A 16,340-nucleotide genomic window follows, 5' to 3' on the forward strand; every position below is an offset into this window, starting at 1 on the left:
CGTTCTAAGCATTTGATAAAGATTAACTTAATTTTCTTAACATGTGAGGTAGACCCATTCTCACTACCATTTGATAGATGGAAAAACGGAGGCACAGAGACTAGCCTGCCCACGGTCACACAGCCAGGCAGGGACAATACAGGTTCTACACTCGGGCGCCAGTCTGACTCTAGACACTGCCCCTGGGTTCTTAGAATCTGGATTTATAAAAGTCTAGATTTTTATTTTTCTAATTTAGAGATTTCCAGGTTTCTGTGGTTGATTTTTTTCTTTTCTTTTCTTTTTTTTACCATGCTCAATCAAGAAAAATGTATTTCCCTTCGTAACAAAACCCAGCTTGTTCTGAAATGAAACAACCACAAAATTGTCACCAATAAGGAGTTTTTCTCTGTAGAAGTTGTTCTGATTTCCTAGTTTTTTTGAAGAGGGGGGGGGGGGGGAAATTGCTTGAAATGGAAGAATTCAAAAGCCAGTAGCTAGTAACTGAAGGCTCTGAGGGTTGTTTTTTTTTTTTTTAAAAAAAACCAGGGCTGTTTCAAATAAGTCAGAGGTGACGGAGTCCTGCTAACCTGAACTCACGTCTGTTGAACTTGGTTTTCTCAGGACCAGGCAGCAGCGGCTGCGACCAAAGAAGCCCTCCTCCCTCTGCCAGAAACCTCCCTGGCTAAAAATTCCAGACAGTCATCCTGTCTGTCACCCCAGATTTCCTATGGGACCTAGGCTTGAAGGGTAAACACCAGAAAGCCAGGCTGAAGGGAGCAGATTAGTCCCTTTAAGAGGCAGCTGTGCCAGCGCGGCACCCCCCGAGCTGCCAGGGCCGCAGCCCCCTCACAGCGGAAGGGCCAGGTGGGCTGTTTCTACCCACACCCTTGACCCCTCCTGCCTTGTCCACCTTTGCGTCCAGTAATGCCATTTCCAGCAGACAGCCCCTTTCTGTTTAACCTCTTTGGATGTTGGAGGATTAGAAAGCGCAGAGAAGTGTTGTAGGAGACAAGCCTTCTATTGCGGCAGTTTAGGAAGCATTATCCCGAGCTGTGTGGCTGAGGATAAAGTGGCCGGGGACAAAGAAGCTGAGGTGGCTGGCCTTTGCCCTGGGGACTTGAGACTTCTGTTTTCCCCCCGGTCCACCCACGGATGACTTCTTCCTCTAGGCTTCAGAAGGAAGGTATTTATTTTCATTAAATGTATATTTTAATCTATAATTTACCTAGCAGCCTTTGACTTTGAGCTAGTTGGGATGTTGAAAAACAAATCAGCATTTTCTCCACGGAGGGCTAAAATGCAAATAGGAAAAAAAAAAATCTTCAAAAATTAGTGTCCTCGAATCAACCCGCTCGGGTATTATGCGTGCGGATTTTGCAGAGTATGATCTTTCTTCATGACCAATTGGTTGTAAACATTGCAGTGTGTGCAGAGTCCCACATATTAATGTGTTGATGCTATGTTGAATTTTAAAAAGTGGGTTTAATTTAGAAATAAAAAAGAATAATTAACTCTTACCATATTTCATCAAATCTAAGATGCAACTGATTGTGAGATATACCATTATTTATATCCCACTGAGGAAAAATCACCAGAGCAACTAAACTGTGAAAAGGTGTTGGCTGGAATACGCACTCGGATGTCTTGGCATCAGCCCCAGTCTGACCCTTTTTCCGTAGAGTCTGACAACATGATTTGAACCACGTTGTTCAGTGCTCAGGTCTCCTCTGCTTGGCCCACTGGCAGCATTCGGCACCTCCATTCCCTTCTCCCCAACACGCTTCCTTCCCTTGGCCTCCTGGACGCATCCTCCTGCTTCTCTCGCCTCTTGGACTCTTCCTTCTACGTCTCCTTGGCAGGCTCTTCTTCAACCTGCAATCTAAGCAGTGGAGAGCCCAGGGCTCAGGACACACCACTCTTTTCGACTTGCACACTCTTCCTCCCTTGCTGACCCATGCCTTTAAAATACTCTCTATCTGCTGGTGATTCCCAAGGGCACATATCCAGCCTGCATCTCGTACCTGAATTCAACCTGTGAATATCTTCCTGTGTGCTCGGCAGAGCCAGATGTCTTAACAGGCAACCCACTCTTAAGACGTCTAAAGCTGAAGCCCAGACCATACGTCCACGTCCACTTCCCCTTGCAGAAAGGGGCCCCTCTAGTCTTCTGGTTGCTCAGGCCAAAACCTGAGAGCTATTCTTCATTCCTGTCCTTCCTTCCTTCCTTCCCACCCCTTCCTGGGTCCACTGGTGAATCCAATCAGCTCTACCTTTAAAATATATACAAACGCTGACATTTCCTGTCATTCCCTCATCTACCACACTGGCCCCAGCCACAGTCACCTCTCTCCTGGATCATTGCTGTGTCCTCTGACTGGCTGCTCCACTTCTGTCTTGTTTATTCTTGACACAACAGCCAGAACGATCTGTTCAAATGGAAGTCAGACCATGTCATTCTCTGTTAACTCCAGTGACCTCCACTGCACTCCGGGCAGCAGCCCGGACGGTCCAGTGTGGGCTGTGCTCCTGCCCTGCCACTTGTCCCAGCCTGATGCCCGCTTCTCTCCTCCGGGCTCACTGGTTCCAGCCTCCTGCTCCTCCTCGTCCATGCCAACATCTCTCCGTCCTGCCGCGCCCTCTTCCTGCCCAGCCCTTCCCCCAGATACCCACACGGCTTCCCCCCTTACCCACTTTAGATCTTGATCGGAATGGTCAATGTCAGTGAGCTCTTCTTTTAGATATGGGGGAGATGACCCGGTATCTAAAATTGAGCCCTGTCCCCTCCAGCCCCTTTCCCCATTCTCCTTTTCTCCATAGCACTCTTCCCTACCTAACACACTAAATATTTTATTACTTATTTTTTTTCTATTCTCCTTGCATCCCCCAGTAGAATGCAGGTTTCAGGAGGAAAAAAAAAGACTTTATCTTGCTTGGTTCGCTGCCATATCCCCAGTGCCTAGAATAGTGTCTGGAGCAAGTAAGTGCTCACTGCATGTTTGTTGAATGAATAAATGAACAGCTTCAGACACTGACTAAGGTTAGGAGAAGGGAGGCAATTTTAGATTTGTGGATTTTGTTTTCCTCTGTGGAAGGAAATAAAGGATTATTAGTTTTTCTCACAGCCCCAGTGATAACTGTTCCATCTGGGAAACTGTCTGTTGTTTTGACAGCATTTGTCTTTGGTAAATATTCTGTCCATTTAACTCATGAGAATTTTACATAGTGGTTTAAAAATGATTTTAAATTTATTGATTTGAGAAAGAGAGAGAAACATTGATTTGTTGTTCCATCCATTTGTGCATTCATTGGTTGATTCCAGCGTGTGTCTTGACCTGGGATTGAACCCGTAACCTTGGCGTATGAGGATGACACTCTAACCAGTTGTGTTACCCAGCCAAGGCTTACACAGTGGGTTTTTAGTATCCTCCAAGATTCACCTGAGCTTGGCCGTTGAACCTTCAATAAGATAATGTTTAATTTTGTTTCAGAAATCACTTTTTCGGTTTAAAATGAAATCTAAATATTTCCTTCAATATTTGTAACAGCTAGGAAAGCAGTATTTTTTAAAAGAAATTTTTATTGTTAAGTGAGAATTGGGGGGGGGGCAGACAAACTCCTGCATGCGCCCTGACCGGGGTCTAGGTGGCAGGCCCCCTATCAGGTGATGCTCTGCCTGTCTGGGCTGAGAAAGCAGTATTTTCTTTCTAACTCAGGGCAAACCAAGTTCCCAGAGCTAAGGAAGCAGTTTCCTGTGTGCTGCGCTGGGAGTGGTCCCTGTTGATGCCATTTTCGATCCATCCTGTGACATGCTGCCTAATGCAACAGCACGTCTACATGTGAGGTTGTCACTTTTAGGAGCACTTACCCCGTTATCAGGCCAGACAATCATCTGGATGGCTCCTTTCCGCAGGAGGATTTTGCTGCCAAGGGAGAACCCATGAAAACTTTGTTCTTGCTGAGCTCTGGTCCTGGACGTGGACGCTGGGGACTGCCCTCCATGGGAAGAGGGCACCGGGAGAGGGAGAGGCTGCTGCACAGCACTGGGTTTCTGTGCCTCCGGGGTCCCACCCATTGGTGACCACTCATGTGGGCCTTTCTTGTCATTATTACAATGACTGGAGATCTGGCGGGCCCACACGGCAGAGGTGTGCGGGTCTGTGGCTGCTCAGGTACTTCCCGGCTTGTTACAGAAGCTAACGGGATGGTAAGTGGTGGAGGCTTTCAGGCAGGAAGGGAGGGAAAACAAAAGCTCGTTCATTAATTAATTCATTCAAAGATACTCATTGTACTTCTATTATGTGCTAAGCTCTTGGAGGTCCTGTGGATAGCGGTAATGAAGACAGATGTGAGGCTTGGGCAAAAGGTGGGCAGAAAATTACCATTCTACAGGGAAGAACATTGATTCTAAGGATGCTAAAGCCAGGCTATTATTCAAATTCCCAAACTTGACCTACGCTGTTCTGTGCATATATTATGTCCTTTTTTTGCCCTTTGTATCAGTAATTTGAGAGCCTCAGGTCACAGCACATTAGAATAAAGAGCATGTCTGCGGGGGTGCCGGGGATCAGGGCAGCGGTAAAGGAAAGTAGCCTTGAGTTCGCCCCTCCTGATTCTCACCAGTGTGTCTCAGGAAACCGCAGTGCCTGTGTGGAGTCCTCTGTCCTGGGACGAGGTTGCGCATTAGTTACCTCCACAGGAATTTTCCCATTGTTTGTCCCTGTACCTCTCTTTCTGGAAGCATATATAATGAGAACTGACATGACAGTGAACAATTTGGGGGGGATGCCGTGAGAATGCTGTACTCTTAGAAATGACGACCACTTGGTACTGTGAAAAAGCTTATCACCATATTATTTTATTTCTCCGCGCACCCTTTTGGTGTGGAGCCGGGTCGTGCAGCGTGAAACCCCACGTGCTGGGCCGTGGGTTACAGGCGGCCTTTGTTTCCTTGGCTCTGTCATCACCATCCTCCATACCTCGTCCGGGGATGGCTTTCATACAGGCTCTTAATGGTGGCATTCATTTCAGATGTGTATCTCCAAAAGGAGAGAGCTTTATTTAATACATTCTCTTATTATAAAGGTCAATTCAGGTTTCCATGAAAAGAGCAGCGAGCCTTGTTTGCATACTTCAGCTCGCACTGAGCTCAGAAGAGGGCTGTCACCAGATAACATCTAATTCAGGGTTTTATAATGCACCGGAGAATGCCATTTCTTCCATAATTACCCAGCCGATCGCCTCGTGCCTGTCTCTCACTGGACCTGGGCAGCGTCAACCGTGACACTGTGCGGGTGGCCGCACATGGTCTTTGTTTTCACATTGATCTTTCTGTGGATGATGCCCGTCCTGGGCAGTGGAGCCCCTTCTAACACTTACTGTGAGGTTCTGAAAAGCACAGAAAGCCAGGATTCTGGTGCCTGGCTTCCTTGTTCAGCACCTGTAATTCTGGTGTTAAAACTTTTGTCTATTATGTCAGTGGTTCTCAACCTTTCTAATGCCGTGACCCCGCAGTACAGTTCCTCATGTTGCGGTGACCCCAAACCAAAAAATAATTTTGGTGGCTACTTCATAACTGTAATTTTGCTACAGTTATGATTCGGAATGTAATCTCATTGCTTTAGGTGACCCCTGTGTTTTGGTCGTTCGACCCCCGCCAGGGTCGCGACCCACAGGTTGAGAACCGCTGGTCTATGTGGAGTCCCTCCCACCTCTTATTGTCCAGTGATACTTGTCCATGCAGAAGTGGACGGGATGGGGTAGGAGCACCCGTGTGCACTGAGGTGCTGTGATTGGTGGTTTTAATACTTGGTTCCATAAACATGTTTACCCACTCTATGAGAGGAGAGGTGGTATTTTCATTTTACTGGTATGGACACTAAAATCTCTGAGGTTGTCATTGGCCCAAGGTCATGGAGTTGGAAACCATTTCTTGTGACTGTCAAGTTCGTGATCTATTCACTACTTGCATCTTAAAATGTACAAGCCGTTTACTTGGAGCCAGTGCCACCTGAGCACACACCACTGCTGGCAGAGCACACACTCGGGTTCATAGGCCTGGATGCCCTCGATAACTTGTTTAGAAACCTGAGCCACTCCCAGAGCTCCAGGATCTGACATCAGACACAAAGCAAAGTTAAACTCCACGCCTCTGTTTATCACTGCTTCAGTGGGTGGACGTTGTATTGCTTTTCAACCTAAGAAAAGAAGAGACTTGGCATCACATTCAGCTAAACAATTCAGGTCAGTTTAACACACAGCGACTGTCTTCTGTCTAGATGGAAGCTAGCTCTGATGGGAGAGATGACCAAGCAGAGAACTGGTCTTTGTTTCATTTACTTTCATTTCACATTAAGGTTAATAACTGGGGTGGAAACTTTTATTGTTGTGTGTGCGTGTGCCCATGTTTTCTTTAACAAAATGCTTTTCTAAATCACTATGCCATTCAATAGTCTAGGTCTCTTTTATTTTTTTATTTTTAAAATTTTTTTTAGTGAGAGGAGGGGAGGCAGAGACAGACTCTCACAGGCACCCCGACTGGGATCCACCCAGGAAGCCCACTAGGGGCAATGCTCTGCCCATCTGGGGCCCTTGCTCCATTGCTCAGCAACTGAGCTCTTCTTAGAGCCTGAGACAGAGACCATGAAGCCATCCTCAGCACCTGGGGCCAACTTGCTCTAATCAAGCCTTGACTACAGGAGGAGAGGAGGAGAGAAAGAAGGAGAGAGAGAGAGAGAGAGAAGCGAGAGGCGGAGTGGTAGAGAAACAGATGGGTGCTTCTCCTGTGTGCCCTGACTGGGAATTGAACCCAGGACATCCACATGCCAGGCCGATGCTCTCCCACTCAGGGCCTAGTCTAGGTCTCTTTAAATTGCTAAAGTTTCAGGGGTTGGTGAACTACATACAGTACTTGCCATATCAAACCCAATATTAGCTTTTTGTAAATAAGGCCTCACTTAGGACACAGCCACACTCATTTGTATTGTCTAAGGCCGCTTTCACGTTAACAACCAAGTGGAGTTGCGACAGAGATCGTGTGGTTCTCAAAGCCTAAACTAATGATATTTATTTTTGACTTTTACAGAAAAAGTTTACTATCGTCTTCTTTTTAGAATATCATAGGTGCCATAGTTTTAAAGAAAAAAAATTTACTTGCTGATTGCAGAGAAAACCTTCTCAGCCTCTGCTTGGTTGGTAATCACAGGCCAGGAAGAAGCACACACACTGTGGCCCAGCCCGAGTGCGTTCGTATGTACTGTAGTCTAGAAGACTGTGAGGAATATAATTCCAGTGGGCATTCGGGCTCCCCTGTACCACTGCATTCTTTATTAACCACAACATAGGCACCTACTGCTAGCTAGCTGGGTGACTTAGAACTGGACAGCAACCTTTTTACATAAGATTCCTCATCAAGAAAATTACTTAAAAATTATTTATATCCCACATAATAGTATATAGCTATATAAACTATATAAAAATATGTGTTCTATATATGCATGTGTTATCTATACAGTTTAAAAAGGAATAATAAAGCCTGACCAGGCAGTGGCACAGTGGATAGAGCGTCAGACTGGGATATGGAGGACCCAGGTTCGAGACCCCCAGGTCACCAGCTTGAGTGCGGGTTCATCTGGTTTGAAAAAGCTCACTAGCCTGACCTGTGGTGGCGCAGTGGATAAAGCGTCGACCTGGAAATGCTGAGGTCGCCAGTTCGAAACCCTGGGCTTGCCTGGTCAAGGCACATATGGGAGTTGATGCTTCCAGCTCCTCCCCCCCTTCTGTCTCTCCTGTCTCTCTGTCTCTCCCTCTCCTCTCTAAAATGAATAAATAAATAAAAATTAAAAAAAAAAAAAAAAAAAAAAAGAAAAAGCTCACTAGCTTGGACCCAAGGTCGCTGGCTCGAGCAAGGGGTTACTTGGTCAGCTGTAGCCCCACGGTCAAGGCACATAGGAGAAAGCAATCAATGAACAACTAAGGTCTCGCAATGAAAAATTGATGATTGATGCTTCTCATCTCTCTCCGTTCCTTTGTCTGTCCCTGTCTATCCCTCTCTCTGACTCTCTCTCTGTCTCTGTAGAAAAAAAATAAAGGAATAATAAAATAAGCATTGAAAATTACAAAATAAAAAGACCCATTTTCTTACCATCCAGCTTAGAAACAGAACCTTGTGACTCTCTTCTGTGCACCTCGCCAGTAACCTTCTCTTCCTCCAGAGATAACGATGTACTTCACTTTGGTTTCACTGCCCTGCTGCTTTTTGCTATTGTTGTATTTAGTTTTGCCTACAATGTTTTTCTAAAGAGAACACTTTTAAAGCCCATGAGATTTTGTGTTTCATCGCTGTTAATACATTTTCTAGTTGGACTGTCTGGCCAGCAAACACAGTCACGCAGAGTAGCTGCTCAAGAAATACTCCTGAAATATTTTGCAAGTGTTTCTTTTCTCCTTGGTGATGAGGTGGGGACAAGGCGCATGGAACGCACGGGGAGTTCGGGCTGGTCTCCCTTCCTGTGCCGAGGTTTTGTGATTGTACGCCAGGGGGAAAGGCTGGTGTCTCCAGAGGGAGCCGTTGTCTCTGCCATCTTTCGATTGATCACCTGCCACAGTGGGAGAGGGCAGTGGCGTAGGATGTTGTGGACCAGGTCAGTTCACGTCAGGTGACTCCATGTTTTCCTAGTGAAGAATAAGATGAAACCTGGTTTGTAGGCCTTAAATTTAACTTCCAGTCAAGTTCAGTTGAAGGAAAATCTCATTGTATCTATTCTTTGTGTTTTTCTTTTTTTTCCCCTTTATTTTGTGGCCTGAAAAAAAAAAAGTATAAATACTGTGTTTTGGAAGAAGGAGCTGTCATTAGGCTTAAGCCTTTTCAACTCTGTAATTACTCTATAAAGGCTGTGCATTTGCATCAGAAATGCATTTAGTCTTAAGTTATTGTGCCCAGTCTATGGAGTATTTATAATGATGGGGTACTTCCAAAAATAAATCAACTCTATAGAAAATGCTAATCAGCTCATCCCCAGGGACCCTAGTGAGTATCTCCATTGTACAAATGAGGAAATGGACATGACAGTTAGTGGTTTGCCCAAAGCCACACTGTCATTGGCATTATGAAGATTTAAGCAATGGACCCACATACAGGAAAACACAGTCATGTTTTCATGTAAGACACTGTGGACCTTAGTCAAATTGACCTAAATTAAGATTCAGGGACTAATAAGCCTTTTGGTGTTTGGCACCTTGTACCACATCAACCACAAAGAGCTGCCTTACTCCTCAAAGTTACCTGTGGGTTTTTTTGAGGAGTCTGTTTGCTTGAAATCGAAAGCTCTGTATCTGGCTAAACACAACTATGAAACTAAAAGAAACTGGTTCAAGTATATTTTATATTGCCAAGGAAAACAGCACGAGAAGTACAGTAATGTCTCAATTTGTGGCATTCTACTTTTACAGTTGACAAGCAGCCTCTACTAAGAATCTCCTTTTTAAAAACCACTTTTGGGAGGTTGATTCAGGGTGTGTATGCAGCCTTCTAAATCATCTGCTTCAATAAGACTGCATGGTAGAATAAGAATTTTATTTATTTATTTATTATTATTACTTTTTTTTTAGCAACAGAGAGATAGACAGGAAGGGAGAGAGATGAGAAGCATAAACCATGTCACTTCAGTTGTTCATTGATTGCTTCTCATATGTGCCTTGACCGAGGCTCCTGCTAAACTAGTGACCCATGCTCAAGCCAATGACCTTGGGCTTCAAGCCAGTGACCACAAGGTCATATCAATGATCCCCTCTTCAGCCTGGTAACCCCATGCTCAAGTCGGCGACCTCGGGGTTCCGAACCTGGGTCCTCAGCATCCCAGGTTGATGGCTCTACCCACTGCACTACCACCTGGTCAGGCTAGCGTAAGGATTTATATTGAAGAACCAGAGTCTTCCATTTTCAAAGACAATTGTAGAATTAGTATTATTTTCTTAGGCAGAAATCGATAGCTCAATTTAAATTTGTAAATATATCCCCCAATAACTGATTCATGTCAAAAAGCCCTCCCCCCTTTATTCTCTTCTTTACCTTTCTTCATTAAACTTTATTTGGGAACATGACCCCATTTTTTTTTTATCAAGTAGCAAATGTTCTTAGGCATTTTAACTATAGTAACTCTCGTATCAGGGCATGTATGCATGGCCTCACTGGAAGACATGGTGTTGACTCAGAGGACTTGCCCGCCTGTTGGATAAACTACCAGAGCCCTTACTGTGAGGTTCCACACAAACCCTGTGAATAAATTTGGGCAAAGCCATCATGTAATTGCAGAGAGAAGGTTCAGTAAAGAGGAAGACACCAGCGCATGCCACTCAGGGAACGCTGCTCCTTACAGAGTCCTGTGCCAGGTGCCTGTCCTGAGTTTGCAGACTCCGAGATTTGATTTCAGCATTTCACCCTGTATGCATCAAATCTGAGGACTGCAGACCCACACTGACTGAGTTTATCAGTGACTGATGAACCAGAATGACAATACGTAACATTACCCTGTATGTCGGGCCTAGCATCCAACCTACCTACCTTTGTAATATTGGACAAACTGCATAACTTTCCGAAGTGTTTTTTTTTTTTCCCTTTCCTGTGTAGTTGGAATGTTAATGCTCTATAAAGATGTTCAGTGAGCTCATGTCTTAATATAATGCCTGGAACATAACAGCTATTGTTATTATAGTGTCATTCATTTTGGCTGTTGTCTTCATTCTAATGGCAAGTCAATTTGGGAGACAGAATAATAGTTCAGAAAATTGCTTCCTGAGTATCAATTAGAACACAGAAAGTCAGAAGTTCTTTTTCTTTTTTTAGGTAAGAGGAGGAGAGATAGACAGATTCCTGCATATGCCCCGACCAGGATCCACCCAGCAACCAGGCTGGGGGATGCTCCCTACTGAGCTGTGTTTGGTGCCTGAGGCTGTGGTGCTGGGACCAATCCTGAGCACTGGGGCCATGAGCTCAACCCAATCCAACCACTGGCTGGGGGAGGGAAGAGGTAGAGAAAGGGGTGAGGGAGGGGAAGAGAAGCATGGTTGCCTCCCCTGTGTGCCCTCACCGGAATCGAACCTAGGACATCCATATGCTGGTGGACGAGCCACTGGCCAGGGCCAGAAAGTCAGAAGTTCTTAAGGAACACCTCCATGGGGCTAAACAGCTGGGTAGATTGTCAGTTGACATGGGCACTGTTGCTGAAATCTGAACACCCTTTACCCAGACGGTGCTGGACAGACGCCATTGCAGTTTTCATCTGTGGCTTACGTTTTCCTAGATTTATTGAAGTCACCGCTTTTTTAGTCTGGGAGACTCTAATTTATTTGGTTCTTTAAAAAAAATTTTTTTTTCTTTTATTAGTTACAAAGGAATTACTCTTGTTACTTTGTTTGGGTTTGGCTTTCAAAACATCTTTTTAGGGGCGATTTATTATATTGTCAGGGCTATTCCTTCTGGTTCCACATTCAGGAATTGAAATTTGCAGGAGGCTTCCTTACTAACTGTCCCCAGGATGGGCTGCGTGTGCCAAGTGCTTATAGGAGGCAAAGCATTCATTTGACGTCTATCAATAAGCCTGCTTCTTTCAGTTCATGAAAACAGCGGCCTTAAAAAGACCTTCCCTCACACACTTTTATTGGTTTTCCGTTTTTCATTTTGTCTCTGGAATAGGTATTGACATCTTGAAGCTTGTAGCAGCTCAAGTGGGAAGCCAGTGGAAGGATATCTATCAGTTTCTGTGCAATGCCAGCGAGAGGGAGGTGGCCGCTTTCTCCAACGGGTACACGGCGGACCACGAGCGCGCCTACGCCGCTCTGCAGCACTGGACCATCCGGGGGCCCGAGGCCAGCCTCGCGCAGCTCATCAGCGCCCTGCGCCAGCACCGGCGCAACGATGTCGTGGAGAAGATTCGTGGCCTCATGGAAGATACCGCCCAGGTAACAGAGTCCAGGCTTCTGCCTTTCCCACTAACCTTGTAGTTCCTGTGCTTCAAATTTTGCCTGACGTGTGTAAGAAGGAAAAATAACTGATATTAGTTGTCTAAGCGCGCGTGCGCGCGCGCACACACACACACACACACACACACCACATGCACTCTCGCCTTGTTTCTCAATGAGTGTTCATGAGAATCATATAGACATCTCTTTAAAAAATTCTGGTGCTTTGACTCCCTGAAGACGCAGCTAAGTCAGAATCTCTACGGGGGACTAGGAATCAGTAAGTTGCTAAGTCCTCTAAGTGATCCTAAGGTTTGGGGTAGGTTCTAATCTAATATCAGACTTTGCAGCCTGATCTCCTTGTAAACAAGGAAGTCTTTTTTTTTTTTTTTCTCTAAACCCTTTCTCCTCCGGAAGATGTTTTCGAGTTGGGGGGTGGTCTCCCTGCGCATGCCCGCGGTGCTGGTGGCAGTTAATAACAAGATTCGTTCTCCTCCTTGGATGTGTCAATCCCTACATCAGGTGGAAAGAAGGCACAGGGTGTGCTTTATTGATGGTCTCTGGTCATTTATTGATGATCTCTGGCCAGATGGCACTGGATTTGAATTTTGGCTCAGATACTTCCTAGCTGGGCTTTACTGATGATCTCTGGCCAATTTATTGATGGTCTCTGGCCGGACAGCACTGGATTTGAATTTTGGCTCAGATACTTCCTAGCTGGGCTTTACTGATGGTCTCTGGTCAATTTATTGATGGTCTCTGGCCCGACAGCACTGGATTTGAATCCTGGCTCAGATACTTCCTAACTGGGTTTTACTGATGGTCTCTGGTCAATTTATTGATGGTCTCTGGCCCGACAGCACTGGATTTGAATCCTGGCTCAGATACTTCCTAACTGGGTGACCAAGAATAAGCAACTTCAACTTTCTTTGCTTCTGTTATCTCATTTGTAAGCCAACTTTGTAGGGTTAATTACAACGAGAAATGAAGTCTGTTCATTTCAATGTGCAGGACACATTGAAGGTGCTCTGCAGGGGGTAGTTATAACCATGATGCGATTCACTTTACTTAGCCTGTCCTAATCACGATATGTTTCTCTGCAAGGCCATGAATTAAGTACAAATTTGGGTACCGATTTATGTGCCTCACAGATTTGCTTAAAGTTTTGGAACATATTCCCAAAGTTTAAAAAAAATGCTGCCACTGTGACTTGATAAAACCCACTTAAAATGTAAAAGCCATTCTGCCCATGTTATTTTCTAGTGATCTACTAAACTCAGTACCTGAAAGAGCTTATGAATAAACTCTAATTCACCATTTTTCTGCAGCGAATTTTGTGTCTCGAGGGACTTAATTTTATATATTGAAGAACTCCAAATGCTTTTATCTTTTCATACCAACAATGAAGTGTTTCTTCACTATTAGAGTAAATAGTTGTCAGGTGGATCTTTCATCTAAGTGACTAGATGAACATCAGCAGGTGCTGATTGGCTCTAAAGGTGGTCTTTAGAGCTGCTGGCATATTTTTAACTTCTTTTGGAATAGGGAATTTCAGAAAAAAAGAATACTTCCCAATAGATATAGCGGTGAACATCCAAAGGCACGCACTATTGCCTTGTGACTTTCTGGGAACCACCTAAATACGAATGACTCACAACTAAAACTCGGCTTTAAGGAGCTGTCTTTGGGGAAAGGAGAGGGAAGTGTTTAATGTCCTTCGGAACAAAATGGCCACGGTTCGAATGGAAGGCGTCCAGAGGCAGAGACTGTTGTGCTTCCTTGGAGTGCTGGCTTTAAGAGGAGGGCCAGTGACAGACTTACAGAAGGATTTAGATACTTGAGAATGAGTCACTAGATCTGGATGATGTGCACAAGAAAGATGAAATGTGACGGATGCCACGTTAGAATCGGTTAAGTGCGATATTTAATATGGTGGAAAGATGACCATGTTGTTAAGGGAAAAGGAGGCACCTGAACTGCGTTTTGTATTTCTCGTCAGAAAAAGCAAAATGTCAACATGGAAGAAATATAAACATAGGAAAATGAAAACGCATAAATGTTCTATTAGTAAATCTAGGTGGTAGGTTTAGAAGTGATTTTCTTCTTTTTTTTATGAAAATTTTCTTTTTTAATCCTTTGTGATAACAAACGTTACTTTTGTGATTTAAAACATGTTTTTGAATGACAAAGCTGAGCGGGCACAAGAGAGAGGATAGGCAGGGCTTGTTTCGCTGGGCTGAATGGAGAGAGGGACAGCCTCATTTTACAAAAGGCAGAGAAATGATTTATGTGACAGTCAATTCTTCCTGTTAGGACTGTGTGAGGTTTGTGGTGTTGGGTCAGATGTGCCTAAAACTTACCGTGTTTCCCCATGTATAAGGCACACCTTAATTTTGCGGCCTGAAATTTGGGGGGAAAATGTATTACATAAAGTTATTGAACTCAAATTTTATTCATCTTCAACAATGAGCGCAAAAACAAGCGCAGAAAAGTGGGAAATGCAAGTAAAAACATCTACAACCACTGTATAAGACTCATGCAGTTTTTAAACCCCAAATTTTTCGGAAAAAAGTGCGTCTTAAACATGGGGAATGTGGTACTTCATTTTTTGGTTTCTGCAAATCCATTTCATTTCAGCAAGCATTTAGAATTTGGACCTAGTCTTTGAGGTCCTTTTTCTGAGGGCGGATAGTGATGGTCATGGGGTTTTTAATGTTTCTGTGATGGTGTCATTGAGTTCCATAAAAGTTTGTTGAGTACCTCCTTTATTTCAGGCACTGTCGTAGGTGCTGGGACCTGTGTGCCCCAAGTCTCCATAGAGGGAACTGCATATTGAGGACAGGGATTCATGACAAAAACCACTAGGTCAATGAGTAAGAAAAACAATTAGTCCCAAGAGCCTGACTCCTATACCTTTTAGTTCTTTCCTTGCTCTGTCTCCTCTGTGATACAAAAAAAAAAAAAAAAATCGAATGCTTATTTTTTGTTATTTATTTTCTATGGAACAGTGGCAGCCAAGCATCTTGCAGCTTTCTCTTTGATTGCTAGTGTGTAGTCTACCTGTTATGAGAGGTTGAGGAGGCACCATTAAGCTTCTTGTTCTGTGTTTAATAATGCCCATCATTGTCTGGCAACATTCTGGACCCAGCTTGGACTCTAATAGCCAACGAGCAAGGATTTCTGACTGCCAGATCTTACTAACGCACAGTCTGTAACTGTGTGTGCACAGTTTATCTCTGAGAGTTGTCGAGTCGGACAAGAGAATCAGAATGCAGGGGGCATAATGGAGACTGATTGTTCCCACCTTATGATGGATTTGTATTCTTCGTGTATTGTGGTTCTGCTGGGGATTAGAGACTTTGCTCCCAGAGCTAATGGACACTTAATATGTAAAAATGACTCCGTATGCGTGTTTAAATATGGTTAATGTTTTTTCCTATTCATGAGCCTGAGAGCACCTATGTTGTGCTCTACTCAAAGGCTTAGCCCCAGTGTGCTTTTCAGTGACCTCTGTCAAGAACAGCTGGTCCATTATTAACCATAGTAGCCTATTAGCCATTGTAAAATTAAGCAGTCTTACTTAAAAAAAAATTTTTTTTATACTTAGTAAAATCTACTTTTTGAGTCCTTTTTTTAAAGACTTTTTTTTTTTTTTTGAGCAGTTTTAGGTTTAAAACAAAATTGAGAGGTAGGTACAGAGATATCCTGCATATCCCTGGCTCACACGTATGCATAGCCTCCCCCATTATCAATATTGCTCACCAGAAGGGCCCATATATATATATATATATATATATATATATATATATATATATATATATGTGTGTGTGTGTGTGTGTATATATATATATATATATATATATTTTTTTTTTTTTTTTTAAACAAAGCGTGTACCTACATTGGCACATCAGAATTATCCATAGTTTATTTTAGAGTTCACTCTTGTTGTATATTCTATGGGTTTGAGCAAATATATAATAACACATATCCACCATTATAATATCATACAGAGTATTTTTACTGCCCTAAAAATCCTGTGTTCTGCCTGTTTATGTCTTCCCCCTACCCTACCCTTGACATTCACTAATCTTTTTATTCTCCATAGTTTGGCCTTTTTCTGACTGTCCTGTAGTTGTAATCATACAGTTTATAGCCTTTTTGGATTGGCGTCTTTCATTCAGTAATATGCATTTAAGTTTCCCTCATGTCTTTTCATGACTTGATAGCGCATTTGTTTTTGGTGCTGAATTAATTTCATCGTCTGGATGTACAACACTTATCCATTCACCCTCTTGACCCTTTATCTCAGGAATGAGTTGTATTTTTCAGTACTTCCTTCTTTCAATGTCTAAACTGTACCCAACCTTCTAGAATTATAGCTCTTCTTACCTTCCAGGGCCGAG

At 43.7% G+C, this 16,340-nt stretch overlaps 1 protein-coding gene across 1 annotated transcript in view; it reads left to right on the top strand.

Annotated features, from left to right (window-relative positions):
• The window catches only part of TNFRSF21 (TNF receptor superfamily member 21), a 74,389-nt gene that overhangs the window by 36,809 nt on the left and 21,240 nt on the right, over positions 1-16,340 (top strand). Inside the window, exon 4 of the mRNA XM_066359246.1 lies at positions 11,672-11,937. Within this exon, the coding sequence (XP_066215343.1) occupies positions 11,672-11,937 (266 nt within the window). The remainder of the gene's footprint in view (positions 1-11,671; positions 11,938-16,340) is intronic.

Source organism: Saccopteryx leptura, chromosome 1 (genome assembly GCF_036850995.1).
Source record: "Saccopteryx leptura isolate mSacLep1 chromosome 1, mSacLep1_pri_phased_curated, whole genome shotgun sequence".
In the NCBI taxonomy this organism is placed as follows: domain Eukaryota; kingdom Metazoa; phylum Chordata; class Mammalia; order Chiroptera; family Emballonuridae; genus Saccopteryx; species Saccopteryx leptura.